This window comes from Chanos chanos, chromosome 1 (genome assembly GCF_902362185.1).
Source record: "Chanos chanos chromosome 1, fChaCha1.1, whole genome shotgun sequence".
In the NCBI taxonomy this organism is placed as follows: Eukaryota; Metazoa; Chordata; class Actinopteri; order Gonorynchiformes; family Chanidae; genus Chanos; species Chanos chanos.
In genome coordinates, this window is record NC_044495.1 from 4,699,041 (window position 1) to 4,717,553 (window position 18,513).

An 18,513-nucleotide genomic window follows, 5' to 3' on the forward strand; every position below is an offset into this window, starting at 1 on the left:
ATCCAATTCAAGACACTGGTACTGACCTACCAGGCAACAAGAGGCTCCGCCCCATCACACCTTCAGTCCCTTATAACTCCGTATACCACTACTAGAACCCTCCGCTCTACGACCTCTGGTCAGCTGACAGTCCCCTCACTTCGGGAACCCGGCAGCCGCTCCTCCCGACCACGCCTCTTCTCTGTCATTGCCCCTCGGTGGTGGAACGACCTCCCTCATACAGTTAGGACTGCGGAATCCCTCACCATCTTCCGCAAGAAACTGAAAACCCACCTCTTCAGAACCCACCTATCCCCCTAAGCCTAACCCCCCTTCCTTAAAAAAAAACAAAAAAACCTTGTCTTGTATCTATGTTTGTCTAAGAATTCCAGGGCGCAATACGAAGGAGAAATTGACGCTCAGTCTTTTTAGCGATGTATGCTTATGAGGTATTAGGAATCCGACTGATGCACTGATTGTAAGTCGCTTTGGCTAAAAGCATCTGCTAAATGCTAAATTGTAAATTGTAACTGATGCAGCAGTACGCTATATCTAGCGCAAACTCTCTTCATACGAGCGGGCGCTCATTTGACGAGCTCATTTAACTTGTAATATTATAACGATAACTGCATTGAACTGGGTAAACATAGTACTGGCCTGTATGTTACTGCAGTCAGTATAAAATACCCCAAACTTCTAATTTGTAAAGAAGATTTGATTAATGGTGAACGGCATTCGTGCTTGTGAGTTCATCATCACAGCCAGAATGACTGGCTGGAAAGAGTGTGAGAGGAGATGCGTTAGACACAGACATAGGATCCATAGTTTACTATCCTGATCCTGTCGGGAAATTAATTAAAATGAGATAGCCTATCCTGATTACAACTACTAATGCTAAGTGTCACAAAATGATCAAATTATCGTACATTATGGGCCTTTTGGCATTGTGGATCGTACATCATACAGAGGGCAAAATTATCGTACAACTTCGATAATAATCGCACATCTGGCAAGGCTGGTTGCCAAGTTAAGGTTACTTAAAATGTTTAACGTTCGGTTTGCAGAGGAAGGACGCTATTCGTCTGTCTCTGACATTACTGTTTCGTTAACATTCTTCAACGAAAATGGTAATGTATTTCGTCACAATTTTTATTTTCAAAGGTGCATTTTTATTAAGCTATCGTCTTGTTTTCGTCGTTGGAAAAAGTTTGCTGACGAACATTTTTAATCACAGTCTTCATTAACACTGGTATATATATATATATATGTGTGTGTGTATATATATATATGTGTGTGTGTGTGTGTGTGTGTGTGTGTGTGTATATATATATATATATATATATATGTATATGTATGTATGTGTGCATGTATGTATATGTGTATGCGCATTTATATTTTTATATGCACACAAGTCTCCCACACACGCTGTACCTGGGATTTTACAGTCCTCAAAGATGAGTTCACAGGTGTTAGAGCCCCTCATGCCTAGTTTGTCCAGTTTCTGAGCAGTGCTGAACCCTGGCATACCCTTTAAAAAAAAAAAAAAAAATACAAAACAAAATGGAAACAAATTAAAATATCAGGAAATTCCAAACGTCACAATCAGAATGAAAACGTCTCTTTCTCAAATCGCGTGATTAGAATAAACAACGAAGACACAATTAAAAGGCAAAGAGAAAACAAACATTAGCTGACATATTCGTTTTCTTTTTTTGGCATTTTTAAGGCGCAGCGGTTTCAAAGCAAGCTTCCGAATACATAATTCAAACGACACGTGAAGATATATTGTACATTTCTCTCTTGTACCTTCTCTACTATGAAGGCTGTAATCCCTCTAGCAACTGCCTCGGGATTTCGTCTTCGCGTAAACGATGAGAACATCCGCATCCGGTCCGTTGGTGATCCAGAATTTATTCCCATTCAGCACATAGTGGTCCCCTTTAACACACAAAGCAAGTCAGGAGACATGGGAGAGAATTTTTCTTTCCTGACAGATTTGATCTAAACTGACTTTACTCATCTCTCTGGATGTGACGGTTAAATACTCGTTACGTGACGTATTTTGTAGGAAGCTAATAGGTCGGTTAAGATATTAACCTGAAAAATACCACCAGTCGCCAAAGAAAAGGCATAACAGCACAATCATACAAACCTCAAAATTTAAAACATATCTGTGGAAATGTTTTCCGGCAGCACCAGAAGAGAAGAACAGATCTCAGTCTCAATCTAATCTAATCTAAATCTAATCTAATCTAATCTAATCTAAATCTCAATCTAAATCTAGTCTCAGAAGCAGGGGCGCTGTAAAGAAGGGGGAAGTCAGGACAATTCCAAGGGCCCAGCGCCCGACAGGGGGCCCTCATAGAACACTATTAATAACACTGTTAAGGTTTGGGGGGGCCACAATATTATATTCTTTCACAGAGCCCAAAATGTCTAGCGACGCCCCTGCTCAGAGGAAGCGGAAGCAGAGAAAAGTCGCTCACCTTGTTTCTTCGCAGTGAGCTTCATGGACACAACGTCCGAACCGGCGTTGGGCTCACTCATGGCTAACGCGCCGACATGTTCGCCTGTCATTAGCTGCAGGACAAAACACACACACACACACAGACAACAACGTAAACGTGTGTATCGCAGCCTGTAGATAAACGCAACTATAAGAGCAGGGTTTCCTGTGACAAAGTCAGGACAACCAAACACATAAAGTTCCCACTTTTAGTTTAGCAAAATTTCAGATCACAGTCTGATTATGGACACTGCTCCGTTACTCTGCAAACTGTTTTAAAATAGCCTGGGAAGCTGTACAGCATCTAAGTCACCACAGTAACATTCTTTGATTGACGTGTCAATCTTTACTAAGAAGCAGAGGATCTTTAGCGGCAAGATAACAAAAATAATAAATGAAGGTCACTGAATAAAATCAGTTCTCAAGAAACACTTACTTGCCAAATAAAAGTCCATTTCACAATTACAAGGGCCTATTTTGCGTGCAAACAGCCTATACTTTACTTTCAAAAATGACAAAACAGTCTAGGCCTGTCTCAAATTTCATTTAGCATATGGTTAATTTCATAACGGCCGCAGCTAGCCAAAAACAAAACACACCACAGCTCTTCATAAACTTGACAGGACTTAATTTACTTCATACCACATCAGAACTGCCTTTTTTAAAAATATATCACATTGTCCCCTCTCTTAGATGCGTGCTTGTGTATGTGCATATGTGAACGTGTGCATTTTAAGGCGCTCATGAGCACCCGCTAACAAATACATGCCTAGATACTGGCTGGGCTAAGTTAATCAGTGCATGTGTGCGAGACATGTGCATGCAAGCAGACCTTTGGCATACAGGAGAAAAGTGTTATAAACACTAATTTATAAGCAGAATTTTCTTATTTGTTTATTTTTGCCATAGGAAGTGTATGTGCATTTTACGTTGTAGTTTCCAAACTAATATTGTTTCGTTCAGTAAATGAAAACATAATTTTCCCTACTGGACGCTTAGGATGAAAGAAATGATGCTAAGATAACCCTCTTGATGAGAGATGGTAGGTGAGTTGAGTGAGTGTGTGTGTGTGTGTGTGTGTGTGTGTGTGTGTGTGTGTGTGTGTGCGCGGCACAAATCCTCACCTTGGGGAGATACTTCTCCTTCTGTTCGTTGTTGCCATGGCGCACCATTTGATTGACACAGAGGTTGGAATGAGCTCCATAGCTCAGCGCAATAGCGGCTGAAACCCGAGACATCTCCTCCATCACGATCACGTGGTCCAGGTATCCCAGTCCTGTTCCCCCATACTCAACTGCACCCCGGAAAGAAAGCAAATGCCATTCAGCTGTTCCTCACAATATCACAGATGGGTGATTTTCTTCTCATAACAGAACCAAAAAGGCTGAGATTTTAGAAGTATCTCACAACTGAACATGTATATATAAAACACACACACACACACACACACACACACACACACACAAAATGCAGTACAATACATAATCTCCAGTCTGATTCAGAGTGCAAAACTAATCATAAAACAGCATCTCTAACAATATGATTAAGACCTCAGCTAATTTATTAGCTATTTTAAAACAATATACGTAGTATTATCATCTCTCTAACACTATGAACCAAAAACCATAATTTCATCAGAATTTTCTGAAAACTGATGCAAATTAAATACTGAGGATCTGAGACCTTCACAATTTAAGAAAAAAAACAAGGAGACTGAGCAGAAGTGTCTCCGTCATAGAGAAACTAAAAAAAACCCACCTTCCCCAGTGTTCATTATTACTCACATCATGTTTATGAAAAATCGTCCGACTCTGGGAGGAACCTGATCAAAATCGGCATATGAAAGCTTTGCCAAGGACTAAGGAGAAAGTCGAACAAGGTGGATCGTAACTCCAAAATATAATGCGTATCTGTCTCAATGCGACAGCATCTCTCCCCATAAAGATTCGACAGGTATACCGATATTTCCTGCGTCATAAACAAACACGCAAAAAAACCCCCAAACAAAACAAAAAAAAAAACCAGAAGGACATGATCAGAGACGTTCCTTACCTGGAGCCGTGATTCCGAGGAGTCCAATTTCCCCCATCTCTTTCCAAAATTCCTATAACCAAATTTCAGAAAGGACGTTCATACTGTCATTTCCACTCTATATGTATTCTTTCCTTGTCTGCTCAGAATGACAATGTAAGGTCTCCATAATCTTACCCTCATACGTGAGAATTCATTTTTCTTATCAATCTCATCTGCATATGGCGCCAGTTTCTCCTGACAGAACCGCTGGACTGTCTGCCTGAGCTGAAAGAGTTCAGAAGTGAATGAAAGTGTATGAAACATTGAATGAACAATACTAATAATAAGAGGGGCTGTCCGTCTGTGTCCAATAAATCAAACCCAACTAACATGAAGCGAACTCGACAGAAACGAAAATACATTCATATCACGGTTACAGGTGAGAAGGAGCGGGTGTCCCTTAAGTGTTCTAATCAGTCATACTCACGTCGTTGCGTACATATTCAACTGGCGTACTTGAAACTTTATTATGATCTGTGCTTGATTAATTTCCAGCTGCCTGACCGCTACTGTAAAACAGCGGCTAGCAGCGTCAATGCATATTTCACCCAATCAAAACCGGTTGTGCGTTTACCACCCCTCCAGAAAATCGTCCTGACATAACCCCGTTCCACGAAGTTCATTCTGTTCATCTGATCGTGGAAATTAACATCAATACCAAAATAAGCTTTCTCTTATGACGCTCCAGGTTTTAAAAAAAAAATCATAAGCAATGCACGGCTCACGGCTTGCTTGTTATCTCAGTTTAAGCAATAACAAACAAGGTCACATATGTCTTCAATAGCTCGCTAAAATGTTACCTAGGCCCAATAGGTTGAGGGTTGATTTGCTACAGGGATAGCTGCTATGATCGCTAAAGTTACTAGCGTATTGTTTTACGTCTATAGATACTAACATAAGCCATGCAATTAGGTCTGTCTATTTCAGCGACTACTGTTCACTCAGTGTGCGCACTGTTTCATGTCACTTTAACATTGCCCAGCCAGTTAACTAACTCGTTGAAACCGTATCATCTCGCAAAACAGTAAAACAGTTAGTGAAGTCAGCTTCCCAAACAGTTGCACTAACTGCATCGGTTCGTGACCCTTAGCAGTCATACATATCGCAATCGCGTGGACTCTGGACCGTAGTTACATAATTTCATGCGTTTAGGGAATCCTCGACTAACCTGTATCTGCTCGTCCGTAAGACCGTTCACAACGTCGTCTACTGGGACGGCCCCAGCGCATCCGCGTCTTGCAACTGTAAAATTTGCCAATCTCAAGCCATGACATAGTGCTCTTCTTGCGGCAAACATTGTCGGAAATGTCGCTTTACAGAGGCAAACCAAAATCTATAAAAGTCAAACAAAGCAATTTGTACAACAGGTTAATTACACAACTGCTCTGTGTCAGAGACAATGTACTACAACTGCCATGTTGGTCAGAGGCTTTTACGTACCAAACGCTGTGTGACGTTATATTTCTTCTTTCTGCCATGGCGTTCAATTGCAACGATTTGCAAAGTTGACCGACCGTTACTGCCATCTACTGACCAGGAGATGTGTGTCTGACAGACAAACCTGGGGATTCCGCAAAGGATCTCTTAATTGACCAGAAAAAAAGTGAGACAAAATCAAGACTGGTCCTCAGCTCCTACTTTACAGCATTGACGAAGTTATCTATCTATCAGAGAAACACTATTTCGGAACCGTCCTGATCAGAATTTATTCGCTTGTTAACTGTAGCCTACCAAGTCTTGCAAGAATGCTTGATCAGAATGCCATCACAAACTCGCGTTTATCCACTGTTCCCGCACTGCAATCATGTTTCATTGCAAGGGAATATTTCAGTTAGATATATATCCTTAAGCATATGTTTTAACATATGTAACTGTGTATTTTATATTATTTATAACTGTGTATTTTTGCTGCTAAAATACCACATCATTGATTAATCAGAGGGCTCTTGAAGTGATAACTACAGTTCAGTTCTGGTTCAACTGAGACGCTCGGAGCTTCGATGGTTTTACAAGGGTCACCATAAATTAGCCTAGTCACAGTATCATCAGAGGTACCCAAATGTTAGCCTACTATACTAGACGTGGCAAAAAGAGTGCTATAATTATGGTAAAAATTCATTTGAGATTAAATTCAGATTACAGGTTACAGTCAGTGAATTTCTGATTAACAAATCTGGACCTGCAGACCTGTGAGTGTAATCTCTTAACAATCACATGAGATGTACCTTCGCGGAGGTGTGAGACTCAACAGCGAAATGAAATATCAGCGAAATGTCAAACAAAGTCAGAGTCAGGAAGAACGTGAAGTGAAACGTTTCAAACGCGGAAGATAAGGTTACACTTCGCACAGTTAACCGCTTTGAGGTTGTGCGATTGAGCTACAGAGGGTTCCCTTGCCGCGAGCGTGTCAAACGACATGAAATCACTTTGACACTGGATCTTGGTTATCTTAATCTCCTTCATTCTCACCTGACGGATATATTTACTGAAAAATATAAATCAGTTTTTCGAGCAAAGTCAGATTTAAAATGCAACGAATTGATGCATGAATCCAGCTATTGTGTGAGAGCTGAAGTTTTTCTGTTTGGAACCAGTCGTGAACCAGTGGCCCCACAGGCGAAAGAAAGCTGCAACTCCTTCTCATTATAAATGCCAAAGGAGAGGCGGAGGTCGTTACGGGAGGCAGTGCTAGCCAGACCCAGGATAATCGACGGATCAGCAAGGGAGCGCGAGGGAAACTTTAAATCAGCACAGATTTGTAATGACCTGCAGGAGATGGCGGAACAAAATAGCTCCGCAGGTGGGCAAGTCGGATTTCTCGCCAACGATAAAGGCATTTCACTGAGAGAATGTCAGGTTCCTCAGGTAATGATTACCTCAGACGGTGATGGAAGCCCACGGGAGATGGAACAGGATGAGATGGACGAGGTGAATGGAAGGCTCCGACGTAAACTCTCCAACTCCTCAATTTCGTCGACGGGATCATCAACAGTGTTTGAGGAGTCGGAGGATGACATTCTCAGTGACAACGAGACTAAAACCAAGGGCATCGTAACGTTAGAACATTTGGAGGACACGGGAGAAGTAAGTTATTTATTTGTTTCATTCGCTGAGACAATTTCAAAACGTCTAATTTTAAACAAACCAGCGAACACATGAAATAGCCTATTTTTCTTTCAAGAAACCCTCAGGTCTCAATCCGCGGTGTACGAAGTGCCCACTTACAGACTGTTTGTGGTCGTTTTGAGTAAGCAACACAGACCGAATCTATTTTGAATACAACGTTCGTGTACAGTAAGGCATTTTTTATTTGATGACGCGTTCCTAAGTTTTGTTTGACAAAAGCATTCAACGCGTTTGGGTAGCCTACTTTGAGTATTTGCCTTTTCAGATATTTAGCGCAGAGAGCTAACACGGTTAAAATTGAGGATCAGATCAGTGAATTCCACTGTAAATTTTCTCCCCATTGGCACACACTGTAGGTACTGAAAGCAACTAATTACGTTTGTAGCTCAACTTTGGTTTACTAATGACGTGCAAAATACTGCATTTGAAAGCAACATTGCTCTATCTGAAATCAAAATAAGAGGAACTAGACTATACAAGTACTCATAAGTGACTCATAAAACCATGCTCGAATTGTGAAATCATTGGGTGCCTAGGGCTGCTCACTTCAAGACGCAAACGGAAAGATTCTTGTGATGGCCTCCACGTACAGTCTGCTGTTGTTATTAAAACATCATAGGAGTTCAGGTGAAGTCTTTAGGACAATACCACAGTATTTTTGTGTGATTATTCATCTATTTAGTCAACCTGGGGGGGGGGGGGGGGGGGGGGGTCTAGACATAGTGTGATTTGATTTTTCAGTCAATCAAAACAAAGTCCTCGCGTTCCCATAACAATAATATTGTGCTGTTGGCAAGAACTTTAAATAAATACACTTTAAGTGATTACACTTGAATTTCCTTTTGGAGAAACGAGTGTTCAACCCTGTAGTTATTTGGGTACCTTAAAAGACAGACGACAGTTGTTTGAGGTTTTGTACGTGCTTGTGTGTGTGTTTGTGTGTTTGTTTAAAGGAAGATGAGAGGGTGAAAAAAAAGAAATTTTCATACAACATCCTTCTGATCTAACAACAAAGTTTTCGCATCTAATGGAAGTCAAACATAGAAGTATTACAAGTCATCTTACTGTAAAACATCATCTTACTGGCCTCATTAAAATTACATCGTGAATCGAAACACCACACCATAAAGTCCATATCTATGTGGTGTTTACTGCGTTGGGTTTCCAGTGTATATATTCACCATCATGCTCTTAGACCATAAGAGATGTTTTTGATGTGAGAAACATCATATTTTGATATGTACTCTCCAGTACACAGTAATATCAGTGTAACAACACTGTGACCTACAGGCATATGAACTCAGATTGTAAATATGTTTGTACAAATACAACTGTTCGCACCTACACTGGAATTATTACATTTACTCTTACTAGAGATATTGGATTTCGAGCCCAAATGTTTTACACAGACATGTAGACTTTAACTGAACCTTAAGGGGGGGGGGGTAGTTAATGATCGACTAACTAAGGCTTTACTTTAGCGCTTGTCACACTGTGTGATAAATGTATGTTTATTTGATTTGTCAAGTCTACCTTGTCTACCCGTGTTTCTGTTTATGTTGCCTTTTTTTTTCTTTTCTCTTTTCTTATCTTTTTTTTTTTTTTACATCGTTGACGCTTACACTCTGTAGTTCTGGGCCAGCAAAGCCCATTGACAACTCTGGGTTGTCTTTGTTTTAAAAACGTCCCTGGCCCCCTGTATCTGAAGGACAGATCTGTAAAATATCCACTTGGCTCTTTTGAAGACAAGTTACACACCTTTTGTGGAATGAAACTGCTTTGTTAGTCTTTTTAGTCATAGCATGGTGTTATGGTCATGGAGAATAAATTGTTACTCAAACATGTGGTGTAAAGAATGCCTTGGAATACTTCATTAGTACGTTCACCTTGTCAGTCACGTTAACCCTTGTAAGAGCTCAACCCACGTCAAAGAAAGCTCTCGATCTTTTTGCGACATATAAACAGAAAATCATCTTGAGACACTTTGACATTTAGCCTTAATAAACACATCCACATTATAATAAGACACTTAGTCGCCACTTGAAATGTCAGCGCTTCATGTCCCCCGACAATGTTTCTGTTTTTTTCACATGAACATCAGACTGAGCAAAGAGGAAGTTTTATATTATATTATATTATATTATATTATATTATATTATATTATATTATACACACATGCACACACACACACATATATATGTGTGTGTGTGTATGGTTTTGTGAAACTGTACATATTAACTGAAAGTCACTAAGGCAATTAAGTGCTACTGTTGTTGTTAGAAAAACAAGTAATGGTCAATTAGCCTTGGTAGCGAACCACACAGTAACGCTTGCAGATGGCTGTTAGCGTGCATGCTATTGTTAGGATTACAGCGGGGTTCAGTCATTTAAAAGTTAGCCTCACATTGTCTCATGACACTTCTTCTCCAGGCCTTCTTGTTTGTTATTTTACTAAGCGGAGGAATCTTATGGCACATTTTCAACAAGGCTTCCCTGTATCTACGAGCAATGTATTCATCAAGTTTTATGTTTAAGATGTTATTCTCTTTGCAAGCTCCAAATGTATTGTAACTGTCACCATATGGGATTAAATGGTGTTTCCTCTCAACGATATGCATTAGTTAAACTATGTTTTGAAACAGTTTGTCTTAAAGAAAATTGTACTGTAAACTGTATTTGCACTAGATCATGTGTTAGCGCTCCTGTGTTTGAAAATCGATCATCTTCTTTCCCGACCTGTGAAATATTAGCCAGGAAGACATTTTAATCTTACTAAAACTACACTGCTCAAAAAAAATGTAACACAGTGCGCTGCCCTTGCTGTTTCAAATACCAGTTTGCTCAAAGGTCAAGTTTTTCATTGCTCGATGGAAACGAGACCGCAAACGTGGAGTGAAGTGAGAATGTTTTCCAGGTTATTGTAAACACGCACAAACAATTAGGCACGCACGCACACGCACGCACACAGACGCACACACACACACACACGCACATGCACTGACCGTTTACACTACAGTCATGGTATTACTACTAAACACTGCAGAGGCTGGCTGTGAGCAGTTCGTAATGTTTGAGAGAATGAATAAAAAGATATCTACATCAGGTGAAGAGAAAGAGTCAACAGTGCACGCTCTGTAGTCTGGCCCTGCCCTTTATTGTAGAAAGCAACGTGGGAGTGAAAGGTAATGGCATTTTGATTCAGGAAGTACTGAATTCTCAGGGTTCTGTTCTCATGTCATCTGAAAACTCAGAGGAGGAACAGTAAAAGATGAACGTCTGACTTGGCCGTTAAAGTTTGCGAGCATCACCGCTGGTACTTAGATTACATAGATTAGAAACTGTAAAGAGAAGAGGATGTTTCTTTGTCAGAAACAGGGCACTGAAAGACTCAAGACTCATTCATGTGACAGACGCTGGTATCTCCATCGCAAACATTTTTTTATTTCTTCAGGATTATATATCTGAAATGAATTCGTCATGCTTCAACACAATAACCACAAGATATTTTTTGCTTGACATTTCAGGGCAGTCAAAAGGGGTTTTTCTGCTCTAGCATTGATTCCATAATCATTCTGATGCTCTGGCATATCATTCAACCGCAATAACATTTGGTCAGAGCTTTGTTTCCTGTTGCACCAATAACTGTTTACCCTTTAACATTTTAGCCACATCCTCAACAGCATCACATGCTACTGCAATTAGCATTCAGCCTTTCCTTTAGCGTTTAGCCTTTCCTTTAAAACTGTGCTTATGGGAGCAGTAGGCCATCTGATTAATTATTAATTGAGCAGGCCTATTTTGCATCTCTGCATCATGACAGGAGGTGTTAAGTATTTCAGTAGCTTACAGCAAGCAGTCTGGACTCTCTCTCTCACTCTGTGTGTGCGTGTGTGTGTGTGTTCGTTCGTTCGTGTGCGTGTTCGTGTGCGTGTTCGTCCGTCCGTCTGTGTGTGAGCGTGTGTGTGTGAGTGTGTTTGTGTGTGGTGTGACTCAGTTTCAGAGATAAAGAACATTGAGTAGTGTTTTTGGTGACACTGGCTGTTCCAGACGCAGCTCTTCGATGGCTCATCACTCAGTGTGTTAAACAAATCCACGCAAAATTATTTCAGTCTTACACTGGCGCTCATGGAGTTGAGCACAAGTGGAGTCGGTCTCTTTAGAGATAAACCGAATCCGCAGAAATTGATTTACCACTCTTAGTTTATGACTTTTCAGCAATTAATGACAAATTGGGGTTACATAAGTATGTGACAGCATTTGAATGGCTGGGCCTTGCTCCAGTTCTCTGCAGTGCTATGTGTCCTCTTGGTCCTCCTTTCATAATTAACTGGAGGACACACAGTAAAGGAGCCACATTGAGTAGTGTTGGGGCTGGCCCTAGTCATTCAAATACTTAAGACGCGTATTGGTCTCGGGTCTGATCGTGAGTTTAGTCAAGTTTATCCACATAACCAACGTTAATGACGTTGTTACGAAACGTGTAATGGTTTATTTAGACGGAACTTGCTGGACAGGTTTAAATGACCTTAGACAGGCTTCTGTGAAATGGCATGTTATGCGTGACTTCGTGAGAGGTTCTGCCTCATCAGTCAATAACTGATTTTAATACACCTGGAAGTCACATCAGCAGTGTGAGCAGTGAGCATTTGTAAATAGAAATGCCACGTTGACGTATCAAAATATTGCTCTAATATGTCGCACGCTCTTGTGGTGTATTTAACACCCAATTTAAAAGTCCAATTTAACTTTTCTCGTTTTAACCCGCTCCTTTACGTTTTCACTCCTTAACTGTGATGTTATTTAGGCTGATATCTGATGTTATACTGGAGGGTTCCTGTTCTCCCGTAACAGAACGATCTTTAAAACCCTCTTTAGAACAAACCCTGGTGGAAGCTGAAGACTGTCGTCCACTGGCCTCTGGTCGCAGCCCAGCGAAAACGTCTTTCCTGGGTCCAGTTAGCTGGCCATAAAGGTAAGACTGAAAATGAAACATTTCTGTTTCATTTAAAATAAACTGCACAGAAAACAAAGTAACAAAACAGTAACAAAATCGCGTCAGTATTTGTGTTCAGCCAAGTTGTAGAACCCATTGACAATTTTACACCAAATAATTATTTGTTCATAAAATAAGTAATTACTCCTCTGCAGAAAGGGGTTTCGAATGAAAATGAGTAGATGTTTGTCGTAATATTTGTCTGTTCCGTTACGCTCGCGGCAGCGGGTCCCGAGCTGAAATGTGACGTGCCGTTATTTTCTCAGGCCGCACGTCTGTGCTCTTAACGTAAATGTAAACACAGAGGCACAGTGCACATTCCTCAGCACACTCACAGACAGAAGAGAACGTCCCTTTTCCATGCCTTGCCCGGCCGACTTTCAACTTGTCTTGATCCATTTTTCAGAGCGAACAGAAGCTCTGGAGATGGAGGAGTGCTTTTCTCCTCTACTGCAGTTGTTTTTTTTTCTGTAGTCCACTAACTGAGCTGTACCCTACGCCGTCTGTTCACCCTTACAGGCAGTTTCAAAGCCGGGGACGAGGGCACCATCCTGAAGAAGTTCTCGGAGAACGAAAAGCTGTGTTTCGAGCGACTGAAGGACGACGTGCTGTACGGCTTCGTGCCGAGGTACCATGGCGTCGTGGAGCGGGACGGCGAGACCTTCCTGCAGATGGCGGATCTTCTGGCCACGTTCGACGGGCCGAACGTGATGGATTGCAAGATGGGCGTCAGGTACGGGAGGGCAGACTGAGATCTCTTAGATAATCACACGGCATTTATACATTAACCGGATCTGAACACGCAGTGTAACAAGCATTTCACTGAACATCCATTTTGACTGCTGGCCGTATAGTGAGCGAGACATAGGAGGGTTTGTTTTTGTGCTTAATGACATGGCTGTGATGCAGGAAGTGAGACAGAACAACAGCTGTGAGCATTCAGTCATAACTGAAGTACACAAGGAACAGAGAACAAATGGTGAAGCCATTTGCTGTGACTCACTGACCAATAGGAACGCAGGCCCTGAACTATCCATTTTAGGGTGAGGATATCTTGACAGAAGCGTGCGTATCAACACTTTATGTCATTGGGTTAAAGGAGCGTGGGAGATTTGCCTGGAAATGTGATTGGACCAAGGCATAAATCAAGATGTCAGACCACATTGTACATTTAGATCTGGTTTAGAGATTCTGAAATCTGTTGTAGTGGAATTAATGTACAAGAGGAAAAAAAATTGCTAGCGTCATCACAGTCATGGTTGCAAGATTATGATTTAGGTCTGCAAACAACCCGCTACAGATAAAAGACATTATAAATACTGCACCAGCACTTTCTCAAAAACCCGACATTAAGTCAGAGTGCATTGAAAACCATGCGACGGGTCTTTACTGGAAGAGTTCTGTCAGTGACTAAACAAAGTCTAGACTGTCCAAACAAATGCCTTTGTGTCTAGACTTCTTATTAAAAGCAATACATTTCATTCTAACGCAGCGTAGGAAAAGCCTCACACTGTGGTGTGATGAGTCAAGCCGTTTTTTTTTTTTTTTCGGTGGATTGCTGTGTTGCTTTAGCATGATGAAACACCTGTTCTGGCCCGTGGACTGTTTCCTGTCACTATGGGAGGGGTGAAGTTCGGCTAGAGAGAGAGAGAGAGAGAGAGAGAGAGGCCCATGCGCTCTGCTGACAGCCCAGCCACACATTTCCTGTGCATATGTAGTCTAAACCACACACACACACACACACACAAACACACACAAACACACACACACACACACACACACACACGAGTACACACAGAAACAAGCAGACACAGGGCGTCCCTCAGGGCTGTTTGGTGCAACACGGAGTCCCTCACTAGCTTCCTCTTTTCACGCGCAGGAAGTCAGCGTTTAAGAGTGAAACTGAAATACACACATGACTGCTCTAGTAAACAAGACTTATACTTCATGTATACTCTGGTGGTGTTAAACCCCAGACCCTTACACAGAGAGAGTGTGATAACCTTTTGCTTTAAAAAAAAAGAAAAAGAAAAAGGCCAGTGTTTACCTTATACCAGTCCCCTCAGTGTTGTCATATTTGTCAAGCCATTTTCTGTGCCCGTTTCAGTCTGTGTAGAACTCGAATGTACAGCAGGGGTTCACGAGCTTTTTTTTTTTTGCCAGGTGAACTCATTCAACCCAAATTATTATCCCTCAAGTACCCCCTTGAGAATTTCACCAAGGGAATTTAATCAGACGTTGATATTTCAATCACAACCTCACAAACCCCTCGGCAGTTACACTGTGAGCCTCTTCAGGGTCTTAAACCCCCCCAGTTAAAAATCACCGGCGTACAGGTTAACATTTGTTCATTCACTAGAATGAAAGCCAAGCTGGTGACTAAGCTGCTGTCTTTTTGCACTTGCACCGAAAATCTAACAAAAAAAAAAATGTTATATTATAAAAAAAAATAAAAAAAAATGTTATATTATAACAGTACAGCACTTGAGGTCTCTAGATACATTTTGTAATAGTGTCTGGTTTCTCTTTGGTGGCTTCAAAACCAAAAAACTGTGCCAGATGCAAGAATGCCAAGGGCCAGATGGAAAATTCCAGACACCATCTGCAGCTGTGTGTTCCCATCTTTAACAGTGTACTTTCTATTCATTAAGGGAGAAAAAAAACGAAGGCCAAGAAACAGCTTTATAAATTAGACTTCTGCAAATTGTGGGAACAATTTAGAACTTCAGAAGACAACTTAACTTAGATCAGGCAGCAGATATCTCAATTTATAGGTATCCAACCCTCTTACTGTAAACATCTCTTTTTTTTTCATGTAACTGACACTCTTATACAGAGCATCTTACAATTATCACTTTATGTGTCAAATATCACACTTTAAGTGTGTCAGTGCCTTGTTCACAGCTGCATTGCCAAACTATCATGTTCAGTGTTCAAATCTACAACAGTCTCTTTAAGAGCACTGTATATTACCCAGAAATAATCTCTGTTTGCCCTGAAATGCAATTTAAAATGCAATTTTAACCAAAACTACAAAAAAAACAAAAACAAAAATCTAATCTGCATCCCGTGGTGTCAGCCCTGTCCAGTGTTCCTGAAGTTCTGTGCAAACAAAGATAAGGATGCAAAGGTAGGAACCAGAACTGATCCTCATTCTCTCTGTGCCTCACCTTCTTCTGGTCTCCCCCTTAGAACATATTTGGAAGAGGAGCTGGTGAGGGCAAGAGAAAGGCCAAAGATGCGTAAGGACCTGTATAAGAAGATGATGGAGGTGGATAGTGAAGCGCCCACTCCAGACGAGCAGAGGCAGCAGGCTGTCACCAAACCACGCTACATGCAGTGGAGGGAGAGCATGAGCTCCACCAACACACTGGGCTTCCGTATTGAAGGCATTAAGGTATTGGCCAGGTTGTCCGCAGAGCTTTCTACAAAACAGAACATATCAAATCATTCTCAATCACATAACTGTGTAATAGGTGAACAGCTAAGGGACAGCGCTATCGTACGATGGGAGATCAGCTAAGGAACAGTCCTGTTGCGCAACAGGAGAACGGCTAAGGAACAGTCCTGTTCTGCAGTAGGAGAACAGCTAGGGAATAGTCCTATTTTGCAACAGGAGAACGGCTAAGGAACAGTCCTGTTGTACAATGGGAGAGCAGCTAAGGAACAGTCCTATTGTGCAATGGGAGAACGGCTAAGGAACAGTCCTATTGGACAGTGTTTTGACTTAAGCTGTCTTGCTTACTGAAAAATCCTACTTTTTTACTATAAGCTTAGCAGCCCATGAGAGTACATGATTTACTACCAGCCCTGCTACCAGGATACATTTGATTAAACTAGAGGTCTAATTAACCGGTCTGATCCTCTCACCCCTATTCCCTATTCCACAGAACATTTTTCAAACTCTGTTTGTCTAACACACACACAGTTCAAGTCATCAGCTAATTTTACCAAGCCCTTGATCGGGTGAAGCAAACGTGTTGAAAAAGGAAGCTTTACCTAGCTCCAGGAGCACGATTTGGAAACACCGCACTGATCCTATATAAGTGTAGACATTTTCACAAACATATCAAGATTTCATTGTGATGTTGCTTTTGATGTTTGAATTTCAGTAAAGGTTCCCTCTGCGTGTGGTTGCGTCACTGTCGGTAAAATGCACCTCTTGTATTTACGTGATGAATCATTTAAATTCCCAGAAAGCTGACGGAACCTGCCACACAGACTTCAAGAAGACGCGATCAAAAGAGGATGTTATGCAGGTCCTCCAGGACTTCGTCGGAGGGAACGCAAACATAATTGTACGTGACGTATCTTCGACAATTTGCGTAACTTGTTCGTTCGGATTATGCAAGTGCTGTCGTGTTGTGTGTTGTAATCCATTATGCTAAATTGATGGCTTTGAATGTGTCAAACGTGATGAGTGAACTAGAGATACTTCTGCTATTGACAACAGACATCATACATTTTGACACTTTTTGGTTTGTGGAGTAGAATGCACTGGCAATCAACCTAAATCACTGTACTAATTCTGCAGAAATGATAAGATTCAGTAATATTTTAAAAGCCCAATTTTACAACTCTACTACAGTGGATTTTCACTGCACTTCGTGTGTGTGTGTGTGTATGTGTGTGTGTGTCTGCACATAGGCTATTTTTTAAATTTTGGCTTTAAAACTTTTGTGACCCTAATATCACCACAGCTCCATAATGAGGGCACAAAAACCAAGAAGTGTTCCATTAGAACCCTAATTAGACTGATGGGATGTTTGGTTATGCAGAGGCACGAATACGAAAGCGGCCTCATACCAACCTTGCCTGCCCCAGAAAAAAAAACCAAACCACTTTTCAAATAACTGGCAGCATTTAAACAACCTCCTTTTTTGTAAAGAAATGAAAGCCATCCCTGAACAAAAAGAGTGTAAAAATCGACTAATTCAATGCCCTTCACGTCTTCTTGTTTCTTACAGAAGTCTTATGTGAAGAGGCTGGAAGACATTCAACAAGCCCTGAGGACATCAGAGTTCTTCAGGAACCATGAGGTGGAACCATCTCGCTTCTGTTCACTTCCACAGAATTAGTCTGTATTAAACTATTTCAGATCAATTAAAAAAAAAAAAAAAAAACTAATCATATTCCTCACACTTAAATGATTTAGTGCTTATGAAAGACGTTTCTCTTTTGTATTAACAAAAGCTCACTCATATGATGTTTCAAAAGGTCATCGGGAGTTCTTTGCTGTTCATTCACGATCACACTGGGAGAACTGAAGTTTGGCTCATAGACTTCGGGAAGACCACCGCCCTGCCGGAGGGGCAGACCCTGGATCACTTCCAGCCCTGGCAGGAAGGCAACCGTGAGGACGGCTACTTATGGGGGCTTGAAAACCTTCTACACTTACTTGCCTCTCTGACCAGCGGGTGATATTTTTTTAACCTCCTGAGATGGATTTTAACCTCACTGCAAACCAGTGATAGAGGACGGGATATGGACGGGATATGGAGTTGTTTTCAGGGTGTGTGTGTGTGTGTGTGTGGTTTTTTTTTTAAGTATACAGTGTTCAACTGTAAAATTGCTTTAATGCCAAATTCAATCAAATTTTTAGTAGGACTATGAACAAAAAAGTGGTGGTAGATTCCTACTCTCATCATACAACGTTAATTCACTAAGAAGGACACTTATCCGAACTTCTGGGTTTTTTTGGGGGGGGGGGTTGTGTGTGTGTGTGTGTGTGTGTGTGTGTATAAATGGTTCTTCACTTGGGAAAGGTGCTTATGAGGGCACACCAGCCCCAGTGACGTGGCCTTACACAGCCCTTCAGAATAATGTTCTCCTCTAT

General features: G+C 41.2%; 2 protein-coding genes across 2 annotated transcripts in view; one reads left to right on the plus strand and one right to left on the minus strand.

Moving 5' to 3' along the window:
- The window catches only part of ivd (isovaleryl-CoA dehydrogenase), an 11,728-nt gene extending 5,750 nt beyond the window's left edge, over positions 1-5,978 (minus strand). Inside the window, 8 exon segments of the mRNA XM_030770983.1 lie at positions 1,411-1,507; positions 1,786-1,822; positions 1,824-1,917; positions 2,466-2,559; positions 3,610-3,779; positions 4,538-4,589; positions 4,694-4,783; positions 5,727-5,978. Coding sequence (XP_030626843.1) covers positions 1,411-1,507; positions 1,786-1,822; positions 1,824-1,917; positions 2,466-2,559; positions 3,610-3,779; positions 4,538-4,589; positions 4,694-4,783; positions 5,727-5,855 — 763 coding nt within the window. The 5' untranslated portion in view covers positions 5,856-5,978.
- A 1,229-nt stretch (positions 5,979-7,207) lies between these two features.
- On the plus strand, positions 7,208-18,098 carry itpka (inositol-trisphosphate 3-kinase A). The gene is made up of 7 exons (XM_030785714.1): positions 7,208-7,642; positions 12,560-12,656; positions 13,197-13,410; positions 15,870-16,074; positions 16,874-16,975; positions 17,645-17,716; positions 17,895-18,098. The coding sequence occupies exons 1-7, from the start codon at positions 7,208-7,210 to the stop codon at positions 18,096-18,098; spliced, it is 1,329 nt and encodes a 442-aa protein (XP_030641574.1).
- The last annotated feature ends 415 nt before the right edge of the window (positions 18,099-18,513 follow it).